General features: G+C 36.4%; 1 protein-coding gene across 2 annotated transcripts; it reads right to left on the reverse strand.

The window, feature by feature from the left end:
* Positions 1–2540: 2540 nt before the first annotated feature.
* Positions 2541–25720, reverse strand: DIPK1A (divergent protein kinase domain 1A). 2 transcript variants are annotated; one of them, XM_087960616.1, is made up of 8 exons: positions 25469–25678; positions 25117–25202; positions 16807–16832; positions 12949–12966; positions 11557–11691; positions 11030–11137; positions 7776–7952; positions 2914–7152 (listed from the first exon to the last, which is right to left on the reverse strand). In XM_087960616.1, the coding sequence occupies exons 1-8, from the start codon at positions 25537–25539 to the stop codon at positions 6340–6342; spliced, it is 1434 nt and encodes a 477-aa protein (XP_087816742.1). In that variant the 5' UTR covers positions 25540–25678; the 3' UTR covers positions 2914–6339. The 2 variants fall into 2 exon arrangements, with proteins under 2 accessions (XP_026529884.1, XP_087816742.1); XM_026674099.2 differs by lacking the exons at positions 12949–12966; positions 16807–16832; positions 25117–25202 and having other exon boundaries at positions 2541–7152; positions 25473–25720.
* Between the last annotated feature and the right edge of the window lie 1709 nt (positions 25721–27429).

A 27429-nucleotide genomic window follows, 5' to 3' on the forward strand; every position in this document is an offset into this window, starting at 1 on the left:
TCAGTTCATTTGAAGGAGAAATAAAAGGTGTTTCAATGACTAGGACGATGATCGGGTATGAGTGTAGGAAGTCCTACCTTATTCAAAAGACAGAATTCTGGGTAGTCACCATCAAAGGTTGATCTTCACCACACAGGTATGAGGAAGTATGTAATAGTTTGAAAAAGATTTCTGACATTTCATGCTCATCATGCTGGAAGAATTAAGAACACTCTTTCCAAAAAGCTCCACCAGTGCACAGTCAAGATCATGTACAAATGAAAGCAATTCAATACCACTGTTACCAGGAGTGATTGATCAACTAAGATCACACCAAGAGTAATGCTTGTACTATTGGGGGTCTCAAGGAACTTCAAGATAACATGTAAAGAACTAAAGGCCTTTCTTGCATTGGTAGATGTCAATGTTCATGAGACCATCATCAAAAGAGCACTGAACAACAGTGGTCTGCATGGCAGGAATGCAAGGAGAAAGTCATTGCTGCCCATGTACATAAACCACGTGGATAAGGCAAATGGCTATTGGGAAAATGTTCTATGGGCAGATGAGAACAAAATAGAACTTTTTTTTTACTTGAATGACAAATAATTATGTTTGGGAAAGACAAACTCGGGATAAGTACTTTATACCTTCTGTGATGGTAGCAGTATAACAGACCAGGATGATTTGCCATTGATAAATCATTCACTGATAGAACTATGAATTCTGAATCGTGGCAGGAAATTTTAGGAAAATATCAGGATATCTGTCAGTGAACTTGGGCTCCAGGGAAAGCGGGTTGTACAGCACAACAATCCATCTCGTATAATCAAAGAATGGTTAAAGCAGAAAAAAGTTAATGTTTTGGAATGGGGTGTCAAAGTCCTCACCTTAATCCTACAGAAATCTTGTAGGAAACGAGGAATTCATGCAAGGAAGCCCACAAATAACCCTGAATTGAATCTATTCCATAAAAGGAATTGGTTAAAATTCCTCCAAGCCGATGTTCAGGACTGACCAACAGTTATCTGAAACATTTAGTTGCAGTTACATGAAGGCACACCGGTTACTGAAAGCGAAGGTTCACATACTTCTGCCACACATAAGTATAGATTTGGATAATTTCTCTCAAATACATGGACTATAACGTTTTTGACTTAATTGTTTAATAGGGTTCTCTTCACCTAGTTTTTTGGCTTGTGTGAAGAACAGATTACATTTTAGGTCATATTAATGCAGAAATAAACTGTATATGTTTATTCTGGGTTCTTATGGGAATCCCTAAGTTGAAACGAAATAGAAATAATTTAAACAATATAGCCAAAAGAGAAACAGAGGTAGATGCAAGCCTTTCGTATTGACTCATCAGTATATACGTTACAATAACACGATTACAATCAGCCTCAACTATAAGATCTAGCAAGAGCATTAAGTATAACATATGCAGGAAAGCAACCAAGGGCAATGCATGAGAGGCGTGGATTGGCGTAAAGCCGTTTCTGCATGCACAAAGGGGGACTCAACTGTTAATGGCGATCGCCTCAGCAAATCGCAGGAAACGAAAGTTCCAGTGGCACAGTAGAACTTTAAACAGAGTTTTGATCCACCTGGTCAGAGGTGGAATTCAGCAGGTTCTGACCAGTTCTGGAGAACCGGTAGAAATTTTGAGTAGTTCAGAGAACTGGTAGTGGACATTTTGAGTAGTTGGGAGAATTGGCAAATACCACCTCTGGTTGGCCCCGTCCCTATCTATTCTCTGCCTCCTAAGTCTCAGCTGATCAGCTGGGTCTTCTTTTGTTGCCCTGCTCAGGAGAATGGAGCTGGAAATCAGGTTAGTGGGGTGGGGAGGGAATGGGGATTTTACAGTATCCTTCCTCTGCCACGCTCACCAAGCCATGCCATGCCCACCATGCTATGCCACACCTACACAGAACCGGTAGTAAAAAAATTTGAATCCCACCACTGCATCTGGTGACCCATAGTATCTCACAATGGCCGAAGAAGGCATTTTATGGCTATGATTTGCTGTTGTGATTGCATTACTCAAGGCTGTTTGGACCCATTTTGGAAGATACTCCTTTATTCTGAAAGCCAAACATCTATCAGTTCTGCCAATGTAATAATTACCTCTGCAATTACAAACAAATTGGTAAACACAATGAGTTTTGGAATAGAAATGGCCAATTGTGTAATAGTCAAGCACCTTCCCCAATCTCTTCCATCACTACATGAAAGTTTCAATCTCAAGAGGAAAGCAGAAGCACCCTATTTAGGGTGTGTCAAATTTTTCAACTTTCAATTTCCAAACATTAGGGGGTGCTCAAAAGTTGTGACATGCCTTGGGGATTGTAGAGATATTTTGGTTACTTTAATATAATTTAGATGTGCTTGATAACTACATAAATATAACGATTTTTTGTTTCATATATCCCATTTCTTTAATCTTTTATTGCATTATATTGACTTTTATATTAAAAAAATGAATGAATGCAACTGTATCCCAGCCTATTTTGCTAGGGGACAATAAAGGGCTATCTGCTGGAACAGAGAATCAAACAAACTTGTCATCTCAACAGATTTTAATCCAGGTTCGGGTTTTCTATTCCTCAATCATTTCTGCTTTGTAGCAACCAGACTGACAAAATGAATCAAATTCAATCATCATGTATCAAAATTTTTTGTTAGAATACAAAAACTACAAGCAGAAATCAGTGTTTTGGACTTTCAACACACCTTGGTCCACTAAAATTGTCATATTGATTTGTTTCTTGTATTTGGAGAAGTTAAGGCAGGCACACGTTATACAGACTCAACTACATAATCAAATTGAACCTTGTTCAAATTTACCCAGAATCAATGAGCTCTTGCTATCTCCAGCAATAATTATGCTAATAATTAATGCAGTGTTTCTACCCAACATGTATTACTATCAGAAAGAGGAAATAGTTCCAGTTTATTGTAAACAGTTCATATTTAAAATAAAAACCTGAAAGTGGTATAACAGCAATCAAAATAAAACACAGTACAAACTGCATCGCTAACAAGTTCCATTATTCCAAACTTTCAAATAGTTTTTTTCTCACTGAGCAATGACCGTTAAATATTGACATTCAGACTTACTCACCATGGATTTGCTTTTAAGATTTAAGAATGTTTACTGGTACCATTAATAAACGCTGTCTCTGTCAATTTAAAAACAAAGTGGACATTGTGCAATAAAACTGTTAGTAAAAATATTTATACAAGGCAAAAATATACAAGACCCTAAAGCAAATAATGTCACGTATTATACAGGGAACAATAGTTCTTTTGCCTTTATAAGTGCATGTTTGACAGGTTAAAAAAGAATATTTTGTTGATTTCAAAAAGTGAAATTGTCAATAATTGTTGTCATTTTCTTGTCTTATAAAAAAAACTGAATCAAGTCAAAAACTAAAGGTGAATTAGTGTCAAACAGGAACATGCAAAAGTATTTCAGAAGAGGTCTGCTAAACAACTATGTTGAATAATGTAGTTTATTAACTAGCTAGGTGCTAAATAAGATTCCAAAGATTATCCATGTGTGATCAAAGTTGCCATTTCTTTCTAGAACTGGGGATTACGGTCTAGTTTTGAGAAAAACACACAACAGAAATGGAAAGTACTACATAATATTTAAAAAAAACAAGTCCAACAAGGGTAGTGGTGAACACATGTATCTTATCACTGCTGTATTTCATTTTGTTTTGTAAGCAATGCCAAAACCAATATTCATTACCTTAAGACGAATGCCACTTTAGAAATAGGCTCATCACATAGTATGAAAACAAACCTATACATTCTTACAAAATCAGTGTGAATGTAATAATTCTAGTTTCCAAAGTGCATATGGTGAAATCACAACAGTTTGATAGTTAAAGGAACAAATGATTACCTCCCAATAGGAATCTTCCACCTTACAACTACAATACTGATATTACTTCAGAACAGTCATACATAGAATTTAACTGTTGGATAGGCTTTCTTTTGGTGAGATTGTCCATTATGATTTAAATACTTTGCTGATAAAAAATGAGGACTCAATTATTTGATTGCATTAAACTGTGATTTGGACAAACCAAAGCTTAGGGATCTCTTCGACTTCTTACTTTCAATTGTATAATGCTTAATACTTTTTAATAAATCTGTTCATATAGTCCAACTGATTACTGTAGTTTATTGAAGCTTATATATCATATTGCTGCTCGTGTGTGTGTATGATTGTGTGTGCAACTTATAAATCCTTAAATGCTAGAACGGTACAATGGCTATTTTTAACGAGGAGATTTGCAAACTTACTAATACTCAATGTATGTATGAGGTAAATGTGTATACAAATGTAAAAATCTAACAAAAAGTTCTGGTTCGAAAAACTTCCATTTTAAAACATTTTCAGTTGTCACATTAATTTTCTCTAAAAATTACTATGGTAATGTGCAAATTCTGCCATGCTAAAATTAATAGACAATCCCCAAAATATTATTTTAAAAAAGTAATCTAATAGTGATGGATTCTTCAGATTGACGATTGTAAAGAAACTTCAGAATTTTAAAAATCACACTTCAGATTTTTTTAAAAGCACCACAATACATGTTGTAGTTTTTTGAGGGGAAGCAAGAACACAAAATAAAGATATAGTTAAGTCAAAAGAACACAAGGAAACTTCTTGTCATGTCTGCAAGGTGGTAGCTTTGGAACAAGAGCAGGTCCCTAGATGCAAAGAGTTCCGCATTTACTTGGACTAAATGATACCAGTGTTTAGGGACAAAGCTCTTTCCCTTGCATGCATTTAGTTCAGATGAGAAGCCTATCTGAGTCACCAGGAATTCTTTCATAAAGTAGCCAGCATTTACAAAAATGGCAGCTAAGAGTGTGTTTTTTAAACCAATATCCCACACGGTCAACTTCGCCCATCCCATTCCTTCTAAGTTTTCTCTTTGCTAAAGACGCAGGGCAAATAAAGTCCAGGGCACAGAACTTTCCCAGGGAGCAGACTGATACCTGGGACGTTGTCAAGAGGAGATATTAATTAATACATTTATTCAAAGGCGTTATACGGCTGCCCATCCTCTGTACAATAAGCCTGGACAGCTCAAAAAACCAGGCAGTAAAAAATGAAAAAAAAATACAGGTAGTCCTCGGCTTACAACAGTTCCTTTAGCAACCGTTGAAGTTACAGCAGCACTGAAAAAAGTGACTTATGACCATTTTTCACAACTTACGATCGTTACAGCATCCCCATGGTCACGTGATTTACATTTGGATGCTTGACAATTAACTCATATTGACCCACGGTTCGTATTTATGATGGTTGCAGTGTCCCGGGGTCATATGATCATTTTTTGGCAACTTTCTGACAAGCAAAGTCAATGGGGAAGCCAGATTCACTTAGCACCCGCATTACTAATTTAGCACCTGCAGTAATGTGGCAAGAAAAATGGTAAAATGGGACATAAGTCACTTAACAAATATCTCACTTGGCGACATAAATTCTGGGCTCACTTGTGGTTGTAAGTCGAGGACTACCTGTAAAGCCACCATGAAAAAAACCGGGTCCTAGAGCCCTCAAACACACACTCCTCCCTACCTCGCCATTTGCAGTTCTAGGACTCCAGCCATGCCCTGAACCAACCCCAGCTCTTCAAGGTGTTCCAGAAGGCTAGAAGGATGGATGGATGGAGGGTCTGCTGGATCCAAGTGGGAGGGTCTTCTACTGCCAGATGAAGCAGCTCGGCTAACTGGAACTGCTTCATGATGCAGAGGTTCTTGGGTAGCTCTCTTTAGCTGTTATTTAGAAATGGAAGTGTGATCGGTGTTTTTATACTGTCCTACGTCAAGAATTCCCAGTTTTTAATTAACTAACTTGTCAGGGAAAAGGGTGGGATAGACGTCAAATGCTAGATTTTTTTTTTTTTACATTTAGGAAGCTGTTCAGTTGAATACATGTGAGTTTATAAATTCTATAGAACGGATTTCCTGGGATTATACCAAATGCTCTCTCCATATGTATAAATTTGGCTTTTAGTAAGTTTCTAAAGAAACAGAATGAATACTAACAACAGAAGGCGCTTAAGAAATATCTTAAGCCAGTGAAGGGTAAAAGGGTAACAGGGAATTAGTATTCGTTCCAGCCAGGAGTGTTGTAGCCATATGGCTTCAGTAGTCTGACAGGCATACATTTTAAGTACACATATAACTCTTTTCAATTGGGGAAAAAACATGTCTGAAAGAGAAACGGATAAAAGGCGAGGATAACAAATGTTTCAAAAACTATAAAGTATGCTTCACAAAAAGTGGTCAGCTCCTACAACAGCAACTGTATCTTCTTCTGAGACGAAGCACCTAAGAATCATCTGTATGAGATATTTTCTTCCACAATAGAGTTTTCAAGTTATTGAGTATTAAGGAATGTTCCATTTCCATCTGATTGGCTGAAACTTTCAGGGCAATGCAAGAGTACAGTTGTTTCTCTAATTCCTCATGGATTTCTAAAGGAGCCCCAAGAAGCAGATAGTCCTTCAGCAAATGGCACACCTTTGCTAAATTTGGCTGAATTATTTCTGTAGTACATTTCATTTTACTTTGGTCACATACAGTTCTACAGTCTGAGCCATAAACACAGTCCAGGTCAGACTCACAGTGACGATCTTTAATAAGTTCTTTTAAATTCATTTCTGGCACTATTTTTCTCATATCCAACATTTTTAAGTCATATTTATCATTATAACCCAGGTTTTTGGCACTCATATCACACATAAGAAAATTTCCATACGGTCCATGGAAAATGTCTTCCACAAATTCTAGGAGCCCTATAGCTATTTTTGCCTTTCTGGGCCACGATGGAGTAAACCACTGATCCATGCTCCTTCTGAAACCAAAAGGAATGAAGAGTTCAAAGATCCACGGAAGGCTTATTCCAAAAAGAGAGGTATATTCAACTTTTTCCATCACATAAAGATCTCCACAAAACCCCAACAATTTGGGAGTGTGTTCTTTGTCCTGGAGAATTACCATGAGCAGGAATTCATTTAACTGGAGAAGCGCCCATGCCGACTTTGCTTCTGGCAAGGAAACGCGGCCATCTTTGTTCCCATCAGCCACAGTCAGGATGAGATTAACCAGTTCGGGAAGATTTCCTTGCTCTCCCAGTTTTGCCTAGAAAGAAGTCATATATGTTGAAATATCAGTGCACTCAGTTCTTATTTTTAATTAATTATTGCTTATTGTCAGATGAATTTTCAAAGAATTCAACAAAATAAGTATCCCAACAGTGAGATAACCTTAAGCTATGCAGCAGGTTCACCTTTGCTAATATTGAAATTTGCTACAAATAAGTGTGTTTAAAGGTAGCTACTTTACAAAATATAAATTGCATAACTATGGAACAAACCAAGAGTGCCTCTTGAAACATCTGCAAGAAAACAACAAAAAATGAACTACCAATGCAATTTTTAATACCTCTACTTAATCCAAGACTTAGCTATATTTAATCATAAGAGTGCTTCAAATGGAGCCTTTAAAAGAATAAGAGTAGTAACAGAAAGACTGTCAACTGTATTGCAATGGCAGTTTCTTATTTGTAATAAAGCAGGATCATAATGGGGAGGCAGAACTTAAAAAGTTCATTTCATGCAATCCTTATAAAACTTCCCAACACAAAGTCTTAATTTTATCTAATGATCTTGCCACAAATATGAAATAATTAAATAATCTGTCTTGTATCATTACTTTAATCTCAGTCATCATCACTCCAGGCAATGGAGAAATAATATACTTACTTTAAAAAGCCCATAGACCATCTCTTTGAATTTTTGAACAGTAGTTCCTCTAGTTGGTTTATCAAACAGAATTGCTTCCTTCCTTGGTTCTAGTTCAGTTCTGAGATCAATATGAGCAATTTCTTCCATCTGGCATTTTATAACTCCTTGCAAATTACCCCATTCTCCTAAATACATCTGTACAAAATGGAATAAAACTAAGATTATAGGTGGAAATTTATCTTTAACACCAATGCCATCTGTAATTGGTACTCAGTATTTCACTGACTAAATTGTTGGCTTAAATGATTATTTTCAGTAAGATGACCTGATTTTCCAGATAACAAATCTTAAAATGTATATGCTATTTATACAAATATAGTATTTATAAAGGACTGTAGCTGACAAATGCTAACCTAGAAACAGCATTTCCACTTTTGCTAAACTACTACTTATATGCTGTGTCTATATAAAAATGCCGCATGCTGTCTTTAAAAGTACTAAATTTAAGTGAATTTCAAAATATCAGATGAGCAGTTGTCCTTGATTTCTTCATTCTTCTCCCTTGAAAATAAGACATTGAAATAAGGCAACCTAAAGACAGTGATATAAATAGGTGAAATGGGAGTTTAAAGTTTATACTATTATTTAAATCATTTTATACAGAAATATTTTAATGCATTTCATTACAATGAGGCTAGCTTCTTCACTCAGCTTTTACAGAGATGGAAATAAAATACTACTGGTCAAATATAATCTCCATTCAAGATGGTTGTTTAGTGATATAGAACATTGTTCAGCAGTCGTCATCAAACACTTTTAACAATACATACTTTTTTGCCTGGTATATAACATGGAAGAGCAAATGCATTTGGTAAGGATATTCTGTAATTTTTTTGTAAATCATGGCTGATAAGCATTTAAAATTCATACACTATTGTACATTTTGACATGTACTTTAAAACACGACTAAATATACATTTCACACCCATTTGATTTATGGCACTAATAATCACAAAATTTGACATTTCTTTTATTAATAAAACACTGCTATAAAATATTTTGCAGTAACAGGTTTTAAATGAAAATCCAGATGATGCTGTTGCAGCTTCAAATCGATGTAATTAAACAGTAAGACTCATTTAAAAAAATCTACAACTACTGTAGCTGAATTGGGTCCAAACATTTGTCAATTTTCCCTAGAGTCCTTTTATCAAGTCCCTTTGCAGATGATGATTTTGCAACCCTCAAAATACTATGACGAATACAAGCTTTAATATAGTGTGGTAAGCTTTAGAGACTGGGGAGCTACATGTTACATTAAGTCTTGTGTGTAGGAGACAGGGGCAAGATTAATTTGTCATATCACTAGATAGGACTGATCTTTTCCACCTTTTAAAAATAATTTGCATAGTGGGATTTTAAGGATGAAATGAATGACTTAACCCTCTGTATGCTGAAGATATTTGCTTTTAGCCCTTCCTTATAACTTTCCCCAAAGCCAAACTTTCAGTCCTTGGATAGGAGGCACTCCTATTCTCTGCTGTTGGTAGCTGTGAATACAGGTAGTTCTTGACTTCAGTCCATTAATTGAGAGCTGAATTACAGCTGTTAAGTTGCGCCAGTTAAGCAACCATGCCCAAATTTATAACCTTTTTTGCAGCAGTCATTAAGTCTATCACCACAGTCATTAAGTGAATGCTGCCATTATTAAGTGAATCCATTATCCGCAATGGGTGAGGGGTTTTGCTGGAAACCAGAAGTAAACACCAGTTTTTAACAAAAAACACATTGTGCATTTTGGTCATGTGACTGTGCGATGCTGCAAAAGGATATAAATGCCAGCTGGTTACCAAGAACCCAAAATGTAATCAAGTGATCATGGAAGGAGAGGGCAGCCCTACTTCAAATCTGGGTTGTAAGTAGCCCTGGGGAGATATGCCGCAATGTTGTATAGTCGTTAAGCAACTGGTTGTAAGTTGAGGACTATCTGTAGGTATTTTGTCAAATTGCTGGATGTTCTGGCATTTCGTTTTTGTCATAGTCCAGAACGGTTCCATGTCTTGCAGTGTGAAGGGGAAAAGAGAATTATGTAGATGGGTGGGGGGAATCTGGGGAAATATGAGAAGGGGAAACAATAGCATGGTAGGATATTCTTAAACATAATGCCCTACATTCTCCTCTATGTTACAAAATACTTAAGTCCATTCTCTATCATAAAACACTACCAGCAATTTTGCATGCATACTGTAAGCAAATTCAGTGCTGACTTTGGTTTTTTAAACAGTTCTGTTTTCTATGAGATTTACAAACTAGTGTACCTTAGAACAGGGGTCCTCAACCACCGGGCCGCGGACCGGTACCGGGCCGTGGAGCACTCTCTACCGGGCCGCAAAGAATTTTTTTTAAAAAAATGGCGGCTTTCTTCACCTTCGTGAATGCTGCTGGGATCGGGGATCAAGGACACAAATGAAAGAAGGGGAGGGAGGAAGCAACCAAGCCTGTCCCTCTGGGTCAGCTCTCTCAGTCGCTCTCTCGCTCCTCCACCAGCACAGGAAGAAACTGCTTCAAAGAAGCGGGGGGGCTTTTCCTGTCCCCGCAGCTTCCCGAGCGCCCGCTTTCTCCCCACCCGTCCGCCCGCCCGCCCAGTGCTCCGTTCTGCCTGCCTGCCTGCCTTCGTTAATGGTTGAATCGAACAGCTTCGGCTGAGTAAAAGAGGCGAATAGTTATTATTCTCAGCGAAGCTGCTCCCAAACAACCAGAAACTAAGGCAGGCAGGCAGGCAGGCAGAATGGGACACTGTGGATTGAAGCGCCACAGCGTGCCGGGCGGAGTGGGGAGTGGGGGTGAAACGGGCGCTCGGAATAGCTGCGGCGACAGGAAAAGCCCCCCGCTTCTTTGAAGCAGTTTCTTCCTTGGAGAGAGCGAAGCCTCCTTCTCTTCTCTCCCCCCCACCCCCGGTCCTTGCAAAAATTTTCTGCTTGAAACCGGTCCCTGGTACAAAAAGGTTGGGGACCACTGCCTTAGAATAACTAGAATGTCTGTGTTTGCAGCAATCACTTTATTTAGATGGATCCAATTTTAGGGGCCAAACGAACCAACTGAAGTCCTTATTAGGAGACATTAATCACTGCTCTCTGTAGGTTTTTTTATCTTTAATATATGAAATCCATTTTCATCTATTTTCAACTGAAGCATTATTTAACGTAAAATTACACAGTATTACCATTCCATGTTTTTTTCTGAAATAAAAAAAATAAATCAGAATGTCATACCTGATTGTTGGGTTGGGTTGACAAACATTTTCTGAAATAAAGTGTTTGTCTTGTACACAGGCTACTACATGCTGATCCATCAATAACCCCACTCTTGTATTTATCACACTGGAAAAATGAAAAAAAGTATATGTGAGAATTGCTATAATTTTCACTAGCAGCAAACAAAACATGTTATCATATTAGCTCCTTAAATATAGATCTCTCAGTCTATGTTCTTTGGTTCACTATTGTATTCCTTCACATAATTCCTAAACTGTACATTTTTTTCGTCTCCAGTGAACTGGGATTTGATAACTTTAATAAGTAAGCTACATCAGGTATTTTTTTTCTAATATTATTCCTCATGATGACAAAAAAAACCCAAGAACATAAACTACCACTATATCTTATTAGACAAGTGCAACAGCAAAAGTTAGTTAACTCTATCATAACATTTCTCTCATATTTAATTTATAAGAAAATACTAAAGATGAAAGAGCCAGTCAAGAATAGCAACAAACCTGCTTTTTAAAAAATATACTTACTATTATTTTCTTGCAGTCATGCCCTCTGCAAAGTTCTGTGTAAGATGAGTACTGAACATAAATAATCCAGCTGCCAATAAATACTCCTAGCCAAGAGAAGAAGAGATATTTCATCCGCATATAAGAGAAGCGAACCTTGAGACAGAGAGAGACAAGTGGAAAGGGAAGAGTTCCAGTCATATTTATGATATTTAAGAAAATCTTAGTTCCTCTGTGCTAGAAATGAAGTATATAACAATAAAAAAAGACTTCTGTTTCTCTCTTCCTTAGAATTTTAAAGAGGCTGGGGAAAAAATCTAGGGAACTAGACCATCTTCTTTCATTCTATGATTTGCACACAAACTATCATTCATCCCACCTGAAATCAATCAATCAACATACACACACGTAAGAATCATATACCTGACTCTGAGCTTTATTCTCATTCTGGTACTAACCCAAGAAGTCTATCTATCCTAGAATACACCAGTGATCCCATAGCACTCTTTCATGCCCAGATCTAGCTTATATGCATGTCTTGACTTCCCTTTTTGCAATTCCAGGTTACTCACAGAATAGTATCATACCTCCTCTCCTATTTCTGTCGTGGGCTTCATTCTCCCACTCAACTGATCCCCAGAGCATTTTTTTGTCCCTCAATTAATCCTTATTGTCATTTGCCTGACCTCTTCTATTAACAGTAATAGAATGAAAATGTGAAATGGAAGAAAGGACTAAGTTCAACACAAAAGTCTCTTCTGCAGTCATGAGTAATGTATAGTTTGCCAGACTGCTTCTCCCACTTTCTCCTAATTTGGGAATGTCTAAATTTCTTCATAATGCTCTTTTCTAGAACATAATTTGGACTTTATTAGCCTGGGACTGGTGACTCTCCATGTTTTGCAAAAGAATTAGCACAGCTAATGTTAAATAATGGTTGTAGTTAAAAATTCAAGTAATATCCACACAGTACCCAATTTTTGTAAATATATAAATCAGGGATAGTTGGACAGTATGCAGATTTGTGGGAGAATGAAGCAATTATCATGCCCTATTATTTGTGCTTTTGCCTGGGAAATCCAGTGTAGGACGGCAACTATGCTTATATTTTGTTTAACTGTACACACACAGAGACACACAGGAGTTAAGAGTTCAGATATTATTATCCACTGTAACCTTCCTAGAGTCTTCCACCATTGTTTATACAAGTTTTCCTTCCCCAGAGAAGACATGTTTACATTGCAATCATTTTGCTTCATACAGTTAGAATTTTCTGCAGGATGCTGCATAATTCCTGTAGGATATAAGGACTGTTTTTCTTTCAGTAAGTAAAACAAATAGTCTTGGTCTGATTAATAACAAAAAGGAAGACTTGCTTAGAAAGAGAAGATATTAAAATTTAAGTGAGCTAACCTCTGGCTCTTTTATTCTGTGTCAGAAACAAAAATATAGGCTATTGATCTATCAGATTCAATAGGCCTTTGGATGATAGCAGGCCCCAGAATAAAGAGACATGAACCAAAGTTTTAGATACGATGATTTCAAAATGTACCAGAACCAGGGTTGGGATTCTACCTGTTCAGATCCATTTGGGTGAACTGGTAGTTCCGATGATCATTTGGCCCCGCCTCCCTGCCCTTTTCCTGTTTTTTATTTCCTTGTTTTTGAGCACAGCTGATTCACATGGCAGAGAGGCTTGCCGTGCATCAGCTGTTTTACTCACTGGGGCTGCAGCAGAAAGTATTATAGCTAAAAATGGTCTTTTGTAAATGCTGTGCACATGTGTGAAGTGCGCACTCACCAAACCGGTCGTTACACGGGTTGAATTGCACCACTGACCAGAACTATTTGTAATCCTGCTGAATAGTTGCTAATTGTGAAACATGATTTTGCAAAGTATAAATATATTTGGACATAGAAGGATGAGAAATAAGGAAGTAAAAGTAGCTGGTAGATAGAGGTTTGAGATGTACATGGATATATGTGGAGACTGCCAGTAAGAAAGAACAAGGAAGTAAATTGTGAATTGTCTCTGGACCTCATTGCAATGGGTTATTACTGTAAGTTGTGTTATGATGGTTTTCATGTTCCAAATTGCTCATGAAAGAAACCTCTGATCTTAAAGTAAGAATTATTGTGTACTTCTTTATTGGGATATTTTTATGACATCTGAAATCTAGCAGGAAGGCAACTAGGAATGTTGCAGAAAACGTCATGCTGTTTCTGATTCATTCTTTTGGAATCAGTGTTTCAGGATAAAAAACATCCAACTAAACAAGACAATGATGATTCAGTGCAAAACTTGCTTATTCCTCATTAAAAAACAATTCCTAAAATAATCTTCCTATCTTTCATAGCTATCAAAGTATAACATGTTTATTGCTAAATAATGCAGTTACTATATCTGTTTTTATTAGAAGGAAAAAAATACCAGGAATTAAATCAAAGGGGAAAAACTGTGGTTTTATTCACAGCCTGGCAACTACTAACATTAGCTCTTACCTTACATCAGAATAAAGTTTCAACTGTCTCACAAAAAAAAAGTAAAATTTTGTTGGCAGATTTTGGGGCAGAAGCAACATTAAAAATAACAAACCAATTAATCTTGCTTTAAAAAAGGCTAGTTTTCAATGAGGATCTGTTAAAAAGTTTGAAAGAGCAGGCAAAATCTAGGAGTTAATTAATTGCTCTAAAATTTTGATTTCCCAATAAAATACAATGTTATTGTTTGAACAATTGGCTGATAGGCAACTTGAATTGCCCACACAGAAAAAATAGATTTATCATTACATAAAAAGGAATTCCTTTTAATTTTAAATCTTCATTATAATAAATTACAAAAAGTGATATTAGTTACATAAAATAGTAAATTCTCTATTTACAGAAAATGAAGAGGAATAATAACAAGCCGGGAACATTGAAAATACAAATACATTTACACATAAAGCCAAAAATATCATAATAGATAATAAAGCAATTTATTTTTTAAACAACTAATTAATCTTTACCCTTGTAGAATTATATTGATAAATCTGTCCACTGCACTGGCAAAAAAGCCAAAAGGGCTGAAAGGAAGCATGTATTCTTCAATCCAGTATTTTCAGTGTGGAGCAACAGTTCTTTCCAGCAAAGGAAAACATTTTCTTGACTATGAAAGACAAGTTGCATAAATCCAATGAACTTCATTAATTAATATGTTTCAAATTGTCAGCATATAATTTATATTAACATATGTGAAATTATTTTTTGAACAATATGAATATATGTTTGAGTATCAGCCCAAAACAAAAGTATTAGAATAAACTCAAATTATACAGATAGAATCCCCTCAAATCTATATATATAAAAGCTAAATACCACACACATATCATCACAAAATCTCCAGAACTGTAAAGCCTACAAACTTGAAATTTGGCATGTTTGTTCCTCTTGGCTTCTAGGTGCTAAGAAAGGATTTTTCGAAATGACCATCAGAGCATTAGTATTTCATGTATATTAACATGCTCTGATGCTAAGGAATTCTACTCCCCCTCCCCACCTGAAAAGAAATCTGTTCCAAATGCAAAACACAAGCAGAGGAGAGGAGTTTCAATTTCAGTTTTACAGCATCAAGCAGCTTTAGTACAGAACAGTTGAGCTAAGCCACACTCAGGCTCCTTGCTGTCTCCTTCTTGCTCACATAGCAAATACTGTTTCACTTTCCAAACAGCCCTCAACTCTCTCACACACTGACAGGACACTAGATGAGTACTGATGGATGCTGGTAGGCAGAGGCACATTTTTTTTCTTATTTTCATCCCCCAAAACTAAGCCTTATCACATAGTTTTGTATTGAAGCACAGGTATCGAGCTAGTACATTATATCTCCAACATTTGCCAAGGAGTCTGATAAAGATACAAAATGATCTTTTGATGAATTAACCTAGACTTAAGGTTGTATGAGACATGTTTAACATTCTTGAGAACTCAAGGCCCATGCTGTATTAAGTTAGGATATTCCTATAATTTATTCTAAAGTTCTTGCTTTATAGGCAAGTGCAGTTTCTTTCAGTTGTTGGATATTCATTTTTATATCAGTTTTGATATTATTCACGTTATCAAACCAGCATTTTCTTTGCTTGCCCTTTCTTCTTGTTCCAACAACCATTCCTAGCATCATAATTGAGTATTTTTAAATTCTAAAAATGTATTATACCTTTTTTAATTTAAAAAAAAACTCAATAATTTTGACCAACTAATCACAAATCTAGGGTTCATAGTAATACTATCAGATAATGGACCACACTGAGATTCAGCTATGCTGCAGTACTTAAAGCATCAGGTTAGAAACCAAGAGAGTTCTGGTCCCACCTTAGCCATGAGGTCAGCTGGGTGATCTTGAGACAATCATTTTTTCTCAACCGAAGGAAGCAGGCAATGACAAATTTTGAAGAAAAAAAATGCCAAAAAACTGCAAGGACCAGTCCAGGCAGCTGCCAAGGTTAAATACTTTAAGGAACAACAACAAAACAGAACGAAGTTAACCCAAATAAGTACTATCACTGTAATTATTATAAAAGTTATTTGTCCAGATGCATTAACGGATACTTTAAAATACAGTATTGTTCTGAATTAAGTCAAATTATATTAATGTTCCATTTGACTTTCAAAATGAAGGATAAAATTGAGGATATTTATCTGTTCTCAAAAGCACACAATGAAATAAATAGGATGAAAGACTGATTTGTGAAGGATTGCTTAGTATCATCTTCATGTTAAAAATCTGAACTCATACTTTCCCCAATTAATTTTTATCACAAAGCAATGGAGAAGACATAGTACAAATGTGTTAAGTAATAAATATAATACAATAGTCCTTTTTAATTAGATATACTTCTCAGTTTAACTAGTTTTGGGGGCTCACAAGTAACTCAAAGGATTAGGTTTATTGTATCACACAGCTAAAACCATTTATCTAGAAATCAATAGAGATTCTTCTGTAGAATTGTTTGTTAATACCAGTAGATAACATGAAATATTATTTTCTATTCATGATTTTCCACACACTGCTTTCAAAACAAAAGGATAACAAACTTGCAGAGTAATCCAAATAGTTGTTATAAGAGAATAGCAAAGAACACAGGTTATTACTGAATGAATTCAATCATTTAGAGAAGAAAGTTGTCTATGATCTCTGAAGGGAGAAATTCATTTCATTTTTTTAAATTTTTGTTTCTTCAAGTCAGTTTTGGAATCCTGGCAACTGCCTGGACTAATCTCTGCAGTTTTCATGGCAAGCTTTTTCAGTGGTTTGCCTCCTTCCTAGGCCTGACTGAAAGTGACTAGTCCAACATCACCCAGCCAGCTAAAGCTACATTAGATCAAACTGGCTTTCTTCCTTTAATATGAGAAATCTATAAAATGTATTGCCCACATAGCAAGGAATGTTGCTTTAACAACATTATCCATATTCTGATAAATTAACTGGAGTGTTTACTTCTCATATATCAGGAAGAGTTCACAATCTGGTATACATCAAAGTATTTATCATTTTTCTTCTTCTTGCAGTGAGAGAGTGAACCAATGGCATTATTTTCTATTTAAAAAAGTAAGAAAGAAAATGAGCACTCTTGGGCCACAGATTGAGTGTTCTATTTCCCTATCTATGCAATTACTATGATTTATAGTTTCATCTATATGCATACACACATTGCAACTCCCTTTTGGCTGTTTATTAGTATGCACTGCCTATACATTTTTGACAGATCTGGAAGAAGAGAAACATCTCTTCTTGTATTCTAAAATACTAGGTTAAATAAGAGACAAAATTATTTCTAATATTTGAAAGACTATGGCAGAATTAAACAGAATATTCAGATCCTTATACATTCCTCCCTTTCCACCAAACAAGTAAAAAAAATTATGTATTTTTATCCAGTTTTTTTATAATAAAGAGACAGTTTTCATCCAACGACGACCCTGTGAGGTGAGTTGGGCAGAGTCCATAACTCCAGAACACCTACTATTTCTGTGCTTATATCATTAAAGTTAACTTTTTTCTCCTAGCCTATGGGATTATTATAGATTTGCCCTTTTCAAAGGGAAAAGTACCTTGAAATAATGGTGAGACTGGAAACAGTTTTCAATGCAACCTTTTCCTTTATTAATCTTCAACTGACACTTTATAGAACCTCAAAATATAGCACAGCTCATATATAAGCAATATCTCCATCCAACCGGATTGGCAGTTTGGGATTTCAAGTATCTTCTCCATCAGTTTCTGCTTGTATTTTTAAAGTTCAGTTCATCAATTGTAGTGGCATATAAGCTGAAAGTTGACTTCTATAGTCTGTTGTAGATAATTGTTTCTGATGGTCCAAAATCTACCCTTCCTTATAAAGACGTAAGAAATATGACAATGTAACAGACAAACAATTATCTTGCTTACATTTTCCTGGTCTCAGTCTCTTCTATCTTTCTTCCTTGAGATTTGCTGGTCTGACCATTTCCCCCAAATCCTCTCTTTATTTTGGTTTGTTTCTCCTTTTTTCAAGGATCAACTTTTCCTATGGATTTCACAGCAAATCTCAATTTTAAAATCTGCTTTATCCTCCATTCTCTTTCCTCTGCTGTCTTCCTTAATAGTCTTTGGGCATCAACTTTTTATTTTGATTTTTTTTTTACAAAGACAAATCAAGGTTGGACTTGGCTAATACACAGAATAGAGATCCCCTGGGAACGTCATGGCTGTAGTCTAGGTTGGAAAAATTGAAAGAAACATCCTAGAAATCAGCAATAGCAACCTATTTCACTATCATTGCCCCCCAAAAAAAAACCCCTATCCACATAAATCCTTGAAGTCAGAGCTTGATTTGATAAAGATTTTACCTTTAGAACAGTTAACTCTTTCATCAGTTACCACCTGGGTCCAATCAGCACTTTTCTTGCAATAACTCAAGAGTATAGCTTAATGGCCCTCAGAGGCATTTTTATAAAGACTAATTAGGCAGGAAAAGAAGTAAACACCTCATGTATAAATTCTAATTTACAGTATCTTTTTTCAAAGCAATATTATACAGAAAGGAAATGAGAAGCTACAAATAAACCAAAGAGCAATGGTGAAATCTGATCACAATACAATTTGTTTATAATATTGTCTTTCAATGGGGCTTATTTTTATATGTAAAGAAAAAATATGCAATATTTTTAAAAAAGTTTTGCAGGAATTTGATGAAACAATTTTCTCCAATTGTGAAGCATTTAAGTACAAACTTTCATTGTGATTTGTATACCTTATTTGAAACTGGAGCTAAAATACATACTTATTCATCATGATATTATCTTGAGTAAGAAATATTGTGCAAAGAAACAAGAAATAATAAGAAAAATAAATCATAACATATAACAGAATACAGCCAAATCTAGTTTTCAATGCCTCATTCATTGTACCTCTCTATACCTTTCTAATCTTGCAAGCCATCCATGTTTCCATCATGTCCAAGCATTGATTTATACAATGACCTTTATTCTGTGAACTTCTCATATTTCCTAAGGATTTCTTCAAATCATCCAACTGCAAGTTTGCTTTTCCTTACTTCTTAGCCCATTCACCCTTCTTTTATGTATTTGAATTGTGATTAAGACTTCATTCTCTCTCTATGACATATATCTTCAACACAATTCTTCCATACTATTCACTCACTTTAGCATTCAATCTACATTTATGTATTGTCCATTTATTATTTAACCTGTCACATTCTTCTTAAATAATCTACTCCCACATTTTTACAAATATACTGCTTGTTCTATTTTTCATATTTATGCATAGCCTGGAACAGTTCACTTGACTTTCTCTATCAAACACAACTACCTTTCTACTTCACATTAATCTTCAGGTCCACACCTATTCCATCACAGTCTTAGAATTTGCTGCAAACATTTAGATTCTCAGACATCAATATGGCATCATCAGCATTAAAAAATACATGGATATTCATGCTTCTGATCTATGCACCTCTAATGTCACAAGTATTTATATATTTATCAATAATGAAGTTTTAAGTTATTGATATAACAATAAGTGCTGGTTTTGGAAGGGCTCATGTTTTCATTATTACTGAGCTGCCTAACATAAGCAAAGCTGTCACCTTTACATCTTGTCTATGAGATTTAACTGGCATATTACTCAGTCAAACAAGTTATATTTAAATTGATAGGAGTTCTGTTGGGAATGGAGTATTTAAAGACTGTGTTCACTTCAGTACAATAACTGACTAGTCCCTAGAAAAGACTAAGTCATAACCAAAACAGTAATCTGAAACACTAAATATTTTTTCTCTCCCGCCCCACATCCTGTGAACAGTTCTAAAAATAGTTTGATTTCAGACCTAACTACTATCTATAGAATGCTGAATGAGCAAAAGATTTGCTGAATAATTCCAAGTCTAAAAGTACGTCAGCCTGCAATTTAAGCGTATGTATTGCTCGGTATTAGAAAGTTAAACTACTCAAAGCAGCTTTTAACATAAGATATGCAATTAGTATAATTATAGTTTGAATCATAATTGTGATAGCTACTGTAAATTTGTTGAAAGTCTAGTCAGAATCTAGTCTGACTATTAAGAATGAAGAATATTTCATGGTTGCCATTGTCATAGGCCATTTATATTCCACTTTTCAGTATTTACTTTTGAGACTTACAAACACAAAACTACAACTTAATAACACAGAAAATTGACCTTTACATATTTATGAAAATGTTGCATGATGATTTTGGTGCCTTTGAGTCACTCTTAATTCCAGATTACTTTCTGGACTGGTCTGTCCAATTTTTTTTGGCAAGGTTTATTGGGAGTAATTTGCCATGCTTTTTCTAAGGTTGTAAAAGTGTCCAGCCCAAAGTCATCCAGTTTGATTTATACTTAAGATGAAACTACAATTCCCAACTTCTACTTTGGCACCTTAACCACTACCCCAACTCTCCTCAAATGATTATTACTCAGGATTATTCATTAGAACAATTTAATAATAAAACACACTATTTATCTGACATCACGACTTGAGTTGAAAGACAATAAGCAGAATTATCTCGGAAGAATTTGACAGTCTACACTTTTTGTAGATAATTAGATTATATAGAGTTAATGATTAAAAGAATCATCTTTGTTCTAAAAACTGATAGCTAGAACAGTTTTTTCAGGACATTGGTAATATTTTCCCCATAGCTACTAACTAACATGTCATCCAACAGCATACTGGTTTAGGAACTCTTATTTCGAAATGGATAATCAGGAGGATTAACAGGAAATGATTGATAAAATTGCTTCCACTAATATGACCTTAAATAAATGTCTTCATTTTTAAACTGATTTAATTGCAAAACAGTTTTAATACACAAACTGTTGTATTAGCTCCTTTTAATGTTTTAAGCAATTATGACATGGCAAACTATTTTAAAGAACAAGTATTTTGTGATATCTGTCACGTTAAAATAAAATTACTTCAGACACTCTCTTCTCTTTCCTGCTAATCCTTTTGGAAATGATCCAGAATACTGAAAGAGAAAGCATGTGACAACACCTGACAAGGAGTTTACAGACTCCATATTCCACTAAATAAAGTATACTGCATGGCAATGAGTTATTTACCATTCCAAATGCATTTCAAGTAGCATTTCAATAGTTCCATAGAATACTGATATTAATACCAGATTGAGACAGAATGAGACAAATTGTTGCACATGCACTGAGATGTATTTCGGTATTCTTGAATTAAATGAAAGTTTAAAGCAATCCAATAAATGAAGAGATGGCCTCTTGTTGCATACCACTTGCTTTGATTACTTTTCTCACTATATTTATATATTATATAAATCTTTTCTTGCTGCTGGCTAACAAATGAAAAAAGGCAATCAATGTCATAATTTTGTTGCATTAAACCACAAGTAAATAAACCCAATAGGAAACACAATTGAAATTTGGATACAGTAAGATTTAGTATTACCCTATATAAGAAAAGGAAAGACAGAAGTTCCTAGACAAGAATTCTGTGGTAATTGCCAAGATTAGAGGTAGCAAGCAGATTATATTAGGAGTGGACATGCTGGTTTAACACTATATAGTAATATATATATATTTTAAAAGCATTGAATTTAAAGCATTTTATATATATATATATATATATATATATATATATATATATATATTCCTTTCTGTGTCATATAGAGAACAAACTATAATTCTAAAATTAATATTCAGGTTAATATTTCATGAATTAGTATTGAAAAATAAGAATACTGAGCTTGGTGGATTTTTACATTTTTAGAAGAGAGAATTACATTTAAAATCTAGGTTATCTGAGAATGGTAACCAGCATTAACTACAATTAAGCTGAGAGAAATGGGTCTCCTAATTACATTTAAAATAAGGAACTTGATTCCAAAAAGTAAACAAGAGTATTAGTGTCTATTCCATATTTCAAATTTTTAGTCATAGTTTATGGGATTCAGTGATATATCTTCATCAATCTCCTATAAAAGCTGTTTTTTTAACTTGCAATATAAATGTTAAAGTAATAACTAATCATTTTAAAGCAATCTACTATTTGGAGAAATATTTACTGGCATACAAACAGTTAACAATACATGTTGCTCGGAAGAAAGATAGATATAGACATTAGTACAGAAATACACATTTGTTCATAATCAATAGTTGAATTCACTTTGAAAAGGAAACATATCAGATGTCAATCCCAAATTAGCAGTATTTTTATATAACTTCAAGTTCATAAAAAAGTTAAAATAATTAATGTTTTTACTATATCTATTTACTAAGCAAATGCAAATAAGCTGTGACCATTTGTTTTATTCACATTAAGTCAATTTTGTTCACCATAGGAACAAATATATCACAGTGGCTTGATTCAGAGAATACAGTGAGCCACAAGCTACTAAATCAACATAATGGCTATGTAATAGAGAAGTCAAAACTCTCTTCCACCCAGCTGTCACCTTCATAAATCCCTCCCCTTCCTGCTGTAAGCATCAATTTAATGCTGTTGTACTTCAAATTTTGAAGTGTCCTGACTTTCTGCCACCTTAAGTTAGTCGGATCCACTTCCAGTGAGAAATTGGGGAACTGCTAAAATGGGTGGCTAGCCACCATTATTTTCATGGGAATGGAAGTGTAAATGAGAAAGACAAGGAGATGGTGGCAAAGCAAATAGCCTTGGCAACGAAAAAGCACCAGGCTTTCAGTTACAGAAGAACTGCTGCAAAATTACTGAGACAGAAATACAGGTGGTGGTGCCCATCTCAATTCATATAGAACAAGTGTTAAGCAGTGACTGGATGTATGAATATTCTACTATAGAGAATAGTCAATATAATCCTGAATGAAATTGTCAAATTTAAAATCAAAGTATTTTAATATGGAAATATAAAGAACTACAAGTTTAAGCACAAATGTAAATGATCACAAATTATTCCTGTGATGCTTCATAGAATTAATGGACTTTTAAAAGTATTTGTGGAGGAGAAGTAAAGCTTGAAATTATGCCAAGGACAGAAAGATTTGAGAACAAACTAGGAGAGGGGAATGATGCAGACATTGCCAAACTAAATAAAAGCTGTGAAAATAAAGGGTGCATTTTATACTCTGAAAAGCCATGATACAAAGAAACAAAAGCTATAATAATTAGCTACTTTATTATGTCTCATCAAAACAAGTGTGTTCCTTTTTTAAAAAAGTGGTTGTTATTCATGTGTAAATGATTGGAAAATGTATGCACATAGTTTTTTAATAATTGCATAGACATTCCCTCTTGTCTAAACATATACACCCATTATGCAACTCTTTCATGCTAAGCAACTTTATGCAAAGTGTAGAAAAAGTATAAACATATGTTTAAACTATGTGCAAATATATGTGAACTGAATCTGATTATGAAGCATCTAACATAGAAACAAGATTCAGCTCTTGCTCAGAGCACAATATAGATTTGTTAATGCTCTTTATTTTTAGAACATACAAAAGCAGTATTAAAGTTATTCTGCTACTATACTAAGAAGGACATTTGATTGCTCTTGCATATAATCACACCATCCTCTTCAGGGATGTGTTGTACAAACCTCGTCTGAATCCATTCTATTAAAAAGGAGTTGCTCATTTAAATTTCCCTGATTTTTGTTTAAATAAAGATAACTTTTAAAATAAGAGAAAACACGAATGAATATTTTTCACCTTTATTTTTAGAGTGGAATGGGAAGACTATGACTTTTCTTCATCCAATGCTGCAAGTTTAATCTCATTTGAATTTTTTTTTTTGAAAGAAACACTTTACAAAGCCTTTTACATTTTACCCACCCTTCTTCACATCTTATTTGAAATAACTGCAAAAGCTTTTTACACCATTTTTACGCATCCCATTTCTTCTTTCCATGTCTAAATATAGACTTTCTGTATAAGTACAGCCAAAGTATCTTTTAACATGTATAAAAATTTCCATAAAATAACAAGAACCAGACTAGAAATCAGGAGACTGTGACTTCAAGTCTCACCTTAATTATGAAAGCCAGCTGGGTGGCTTTGTGCCAGTCACACTATCTCAGCCCAACCCACCTAACTAACAATGTTGTAAAAAATAAGGCAAGAAACATATAAAATAAAATAACCTCAACTCTACCACACTTTTAAAAAAACAATAAAATAATATACAACCAAATAGGTGCGGTCACTAAATATATATTATGTTCATGCTACAACAATTTTGGCTGGGGTGAGTTTGTAAACAGTTTGACTATAGTTCAACAGATTTTGGGAATTGCTTGTTTTATGCTTCCAGAAAAGGCCCACAGAGAATTTTGACAAGTGAGTGCCTAAACTCTTCACAGAATTGTTGTTAGATGGTTAGGCTCTTTTCAACAGTAAATCTAATCAAATTATCTCAAGAATGTATTCTTGCTCTCTAACAATTGTAAAGCTTTAACATTAAGTAACAGGTAATGAAGTTAAAGCACAATGAACAGAAAATATATTGGCTTCATGATTAAATCTTTATTTAATATGGGAATAAACAAACAGGAACACAACCAGCCCCCAGTGCCTCTTCTCAGCTTACATTTTCTAAAAGGTTAGCACTTCACCAAGGGCGTTTTGGCCCTTTTTTGTGTGTGCGCTCGCTGCTTTTTAGCCTTTTACAGTATTCTACCACTGACCTCCAGACACAACCCATCAAAACAACATATCTTCAAATCCTAAGGATGCCAGCTACTCTCGGAAATGTTTTAAATCTGGCAATCGGCAGCAAATCCTCCGCTAAATCACCAGGAAAGCTTGACTGGAATCACAGAGATATCCATAGTTGGAAAGACTTTTTTCAGCAGGAGGCATCATCACCAGTTCACAAACCTCCCAACATCAAGCCGAGGCAGGAGGTGGAAACGAGGAGGAGGAGGAGGGAGAAGTAGGACTGCTGGGTTGAGAAGTGGGGGCGGGAAAGGAGAGGGGGGAAAGCCTTTTAAACGAGGGCTTGGGGCCGGGCCTAGTTAAGGATTCGCTTACCTGCTTCTTCCCATAGTTGCTGACTCCCCTTCCCCCACCCCACCAAAAAGAGAGGAAGGCTCGGGAAGTCCTGAGAAACTGATGGCGCGGATTCCTAACCGCCTGGCGGCATTCCTCTGCTCGGGGCTGCTTCGCCGAGCAACGCGTAGCCAAGGATTCCTCTCCCCCCCCCGCCGCCGCCCCACATCCCAACCCCCAATGTACACACATCCTCCTTCGTCTTCCCTTCCCCGAGCGCCTATCCTCTCCCCGCCCTCCCCACCTCGCTTCCCCATTCACGGCAGCCTGGCCCACGCCTGGCTGCTCCCAACCGCAGTGTGCCTGCCCCGCCGCCGCAGCCCCGTCCGGCTGGCTTCGCCTCAGCCCCGCGTCCCGCCTGGACGCCCCCTCCCTGCTTACCTGCCCGTAGTAGGGCTTCCTGAGCCAGGCCCCCGCAGAGACCCTCCTCGCCATGGCAATGGCACATCCCCGCAGCGGGCTGCAGCAATCGGAGGGTTTTGTGTTGTCCGCTCGGCCAGCCGGACGGACGGCCTCAAAAGCGGATGAACGACGGGGCCGACCGGCGGGCTGCGGCTCGGCTCAGCTCGCCCAAGCCAAGAAAGCAGCAAAACGTGCCCGAGCGGGGCGGGCGGCACCACTCGCGTCTCTCCGCCCCGCCCCCCCTCCTTTGGCAACTGTCACAAAGCGCGGCTTTCTCGTGGGCCGAGCCTCAGAGGGGAGGAGCCGCCGAGGAGCAACTCCTCGACCTGAGGAAGGAAGGGAAGCACCTCGGCTGCTTCGGCCGACGCGCGAAAACCCGCCTGCGCTCGCCTTTCTGCTTCTCCCCATTCTCCTCAGACAGACAGACAGACAGACAGACAGACAGATAGATAGATAGATAGATAGATAGATAGATAGATAGATAGATAGATAGATAGATAGATAGATAGATAGATAAAGGGGGGCTTCCGGTTCTGGAGGGCGGCTTGGTGGCGCGCCGCCCAGAATTTATCCCGCTGCCTCGGCAGCGCCTTGAGCCCTCCAGGAAGGGGAGACGGTTTGGGAGTGGAGTGGATGGCGGCCTCCTTCCAGGCTGGGAGCGCTGAGCTAAGCTCTGCCGCTCTGCAGTGGGAGGGATCGTGCCCACCCGAGGGAAGAGAGTCACGAAACGCGTGGAGTGGGGGGGGGAAGGAATCCCGCAGAAGTGGGGTGGGAGAATCAGGACCTGGGGCTCGTCGTACCCCGATATTAACTCAAGCTGGATCCCGAGCTCTGTAAGATGGGGAGTTATCCGGGGGATGAGCGAGGCAGTGCCTTGTGCTGGTGGTGGTAAAGAGAGAGCCACGCGTGGAGTGGCGTGGGCTTGCTGAAGGTTACCGGGATGTTCACCCTAGGGCTCTTCTTCACTATTTTTCTTTTTTGTTTTAAAAGTGCTATGTGTGTGTAGCCAAATCGGAACATGCTGTGGTGTACGTGTGTACTGTATAAACAACTCGTAATAGTTTAACTTGGCAAGTGAGTGGCGCTTAATTTCAAACAATGCATTTAGTGTCTCGGTGACATAAGTACATATCACTTCGTGATGCTATGTACAAACTGGCTGGTGCGGTTTAAAATGTCAAGTGAACGTGTTTTTTGTTTTTGTTTTTAAGAAGGGTCAAAGGCAGGTTTCACACATCCATTGTAGACTCTGTAGTATTTGCTGTTGTAAATATGTAATTAATACAACTTAATTGTATTGATATGACTTAGTGTAGTTAATTACTGGACTTTAAACTATCCAACCGCAAGAGGCAGGGCAAATAATAACATTGGTTAACATTTAAGAAATCCAGACAATTTGCTTATGGTGAACAGACTGTGAACTAGTCTCTTTTTAAATATTAAAACATCATCTTGGTTTCCCATTACAGCCTATCTAAGCCTCCACCCCAAAACATACCAAATATTTCTTAAGACTACTGCAAATCTGATTTATTTTTGGTGGGTTGGCAATTTATGACATCCACGTTCAAAACAATATTCTGGCCCTTGTACATTGAAAGTGTGCTTGTGTGTAGAATTCTTTCACTATTAGTGAAATACTTCCATTATTAGTGAAACAGATAGATTAAATCCAGTATTCTATAATAAAGCAACTCCCATGATTCAGTGTATCTGCCTCCTTTTGAATATACTGAATGAATCTGCTGGATATCTGTCATTTGTGCTTCCAAAATACATACCTAATGGAAATCCTGAGCTTTCTTCTGAAAATAAATGTAGGCTTCTGTTTCACTCCAACAATTTTCCATTAATAATAGACATTAGGATGATTAATCACAATATACAACGGAGAAAAACAATGGGAGGTTTACTGATGAGTGAATAAAATTAC

Source organism: Notechis scutatus, chromosome 3 (genome assembly GCF_049901735.1).
Source record: "Notechis scutatus isolate UNSWTSFEM ecotype Mainland chromosome 3, rNotScu1.2, whole genome shotgun sequence".
NCBI lineage: Eukaryota > Metazoa > Chordata > Lepidosauria > Squamata > Elapidae > Notechis > Notechis scutatus.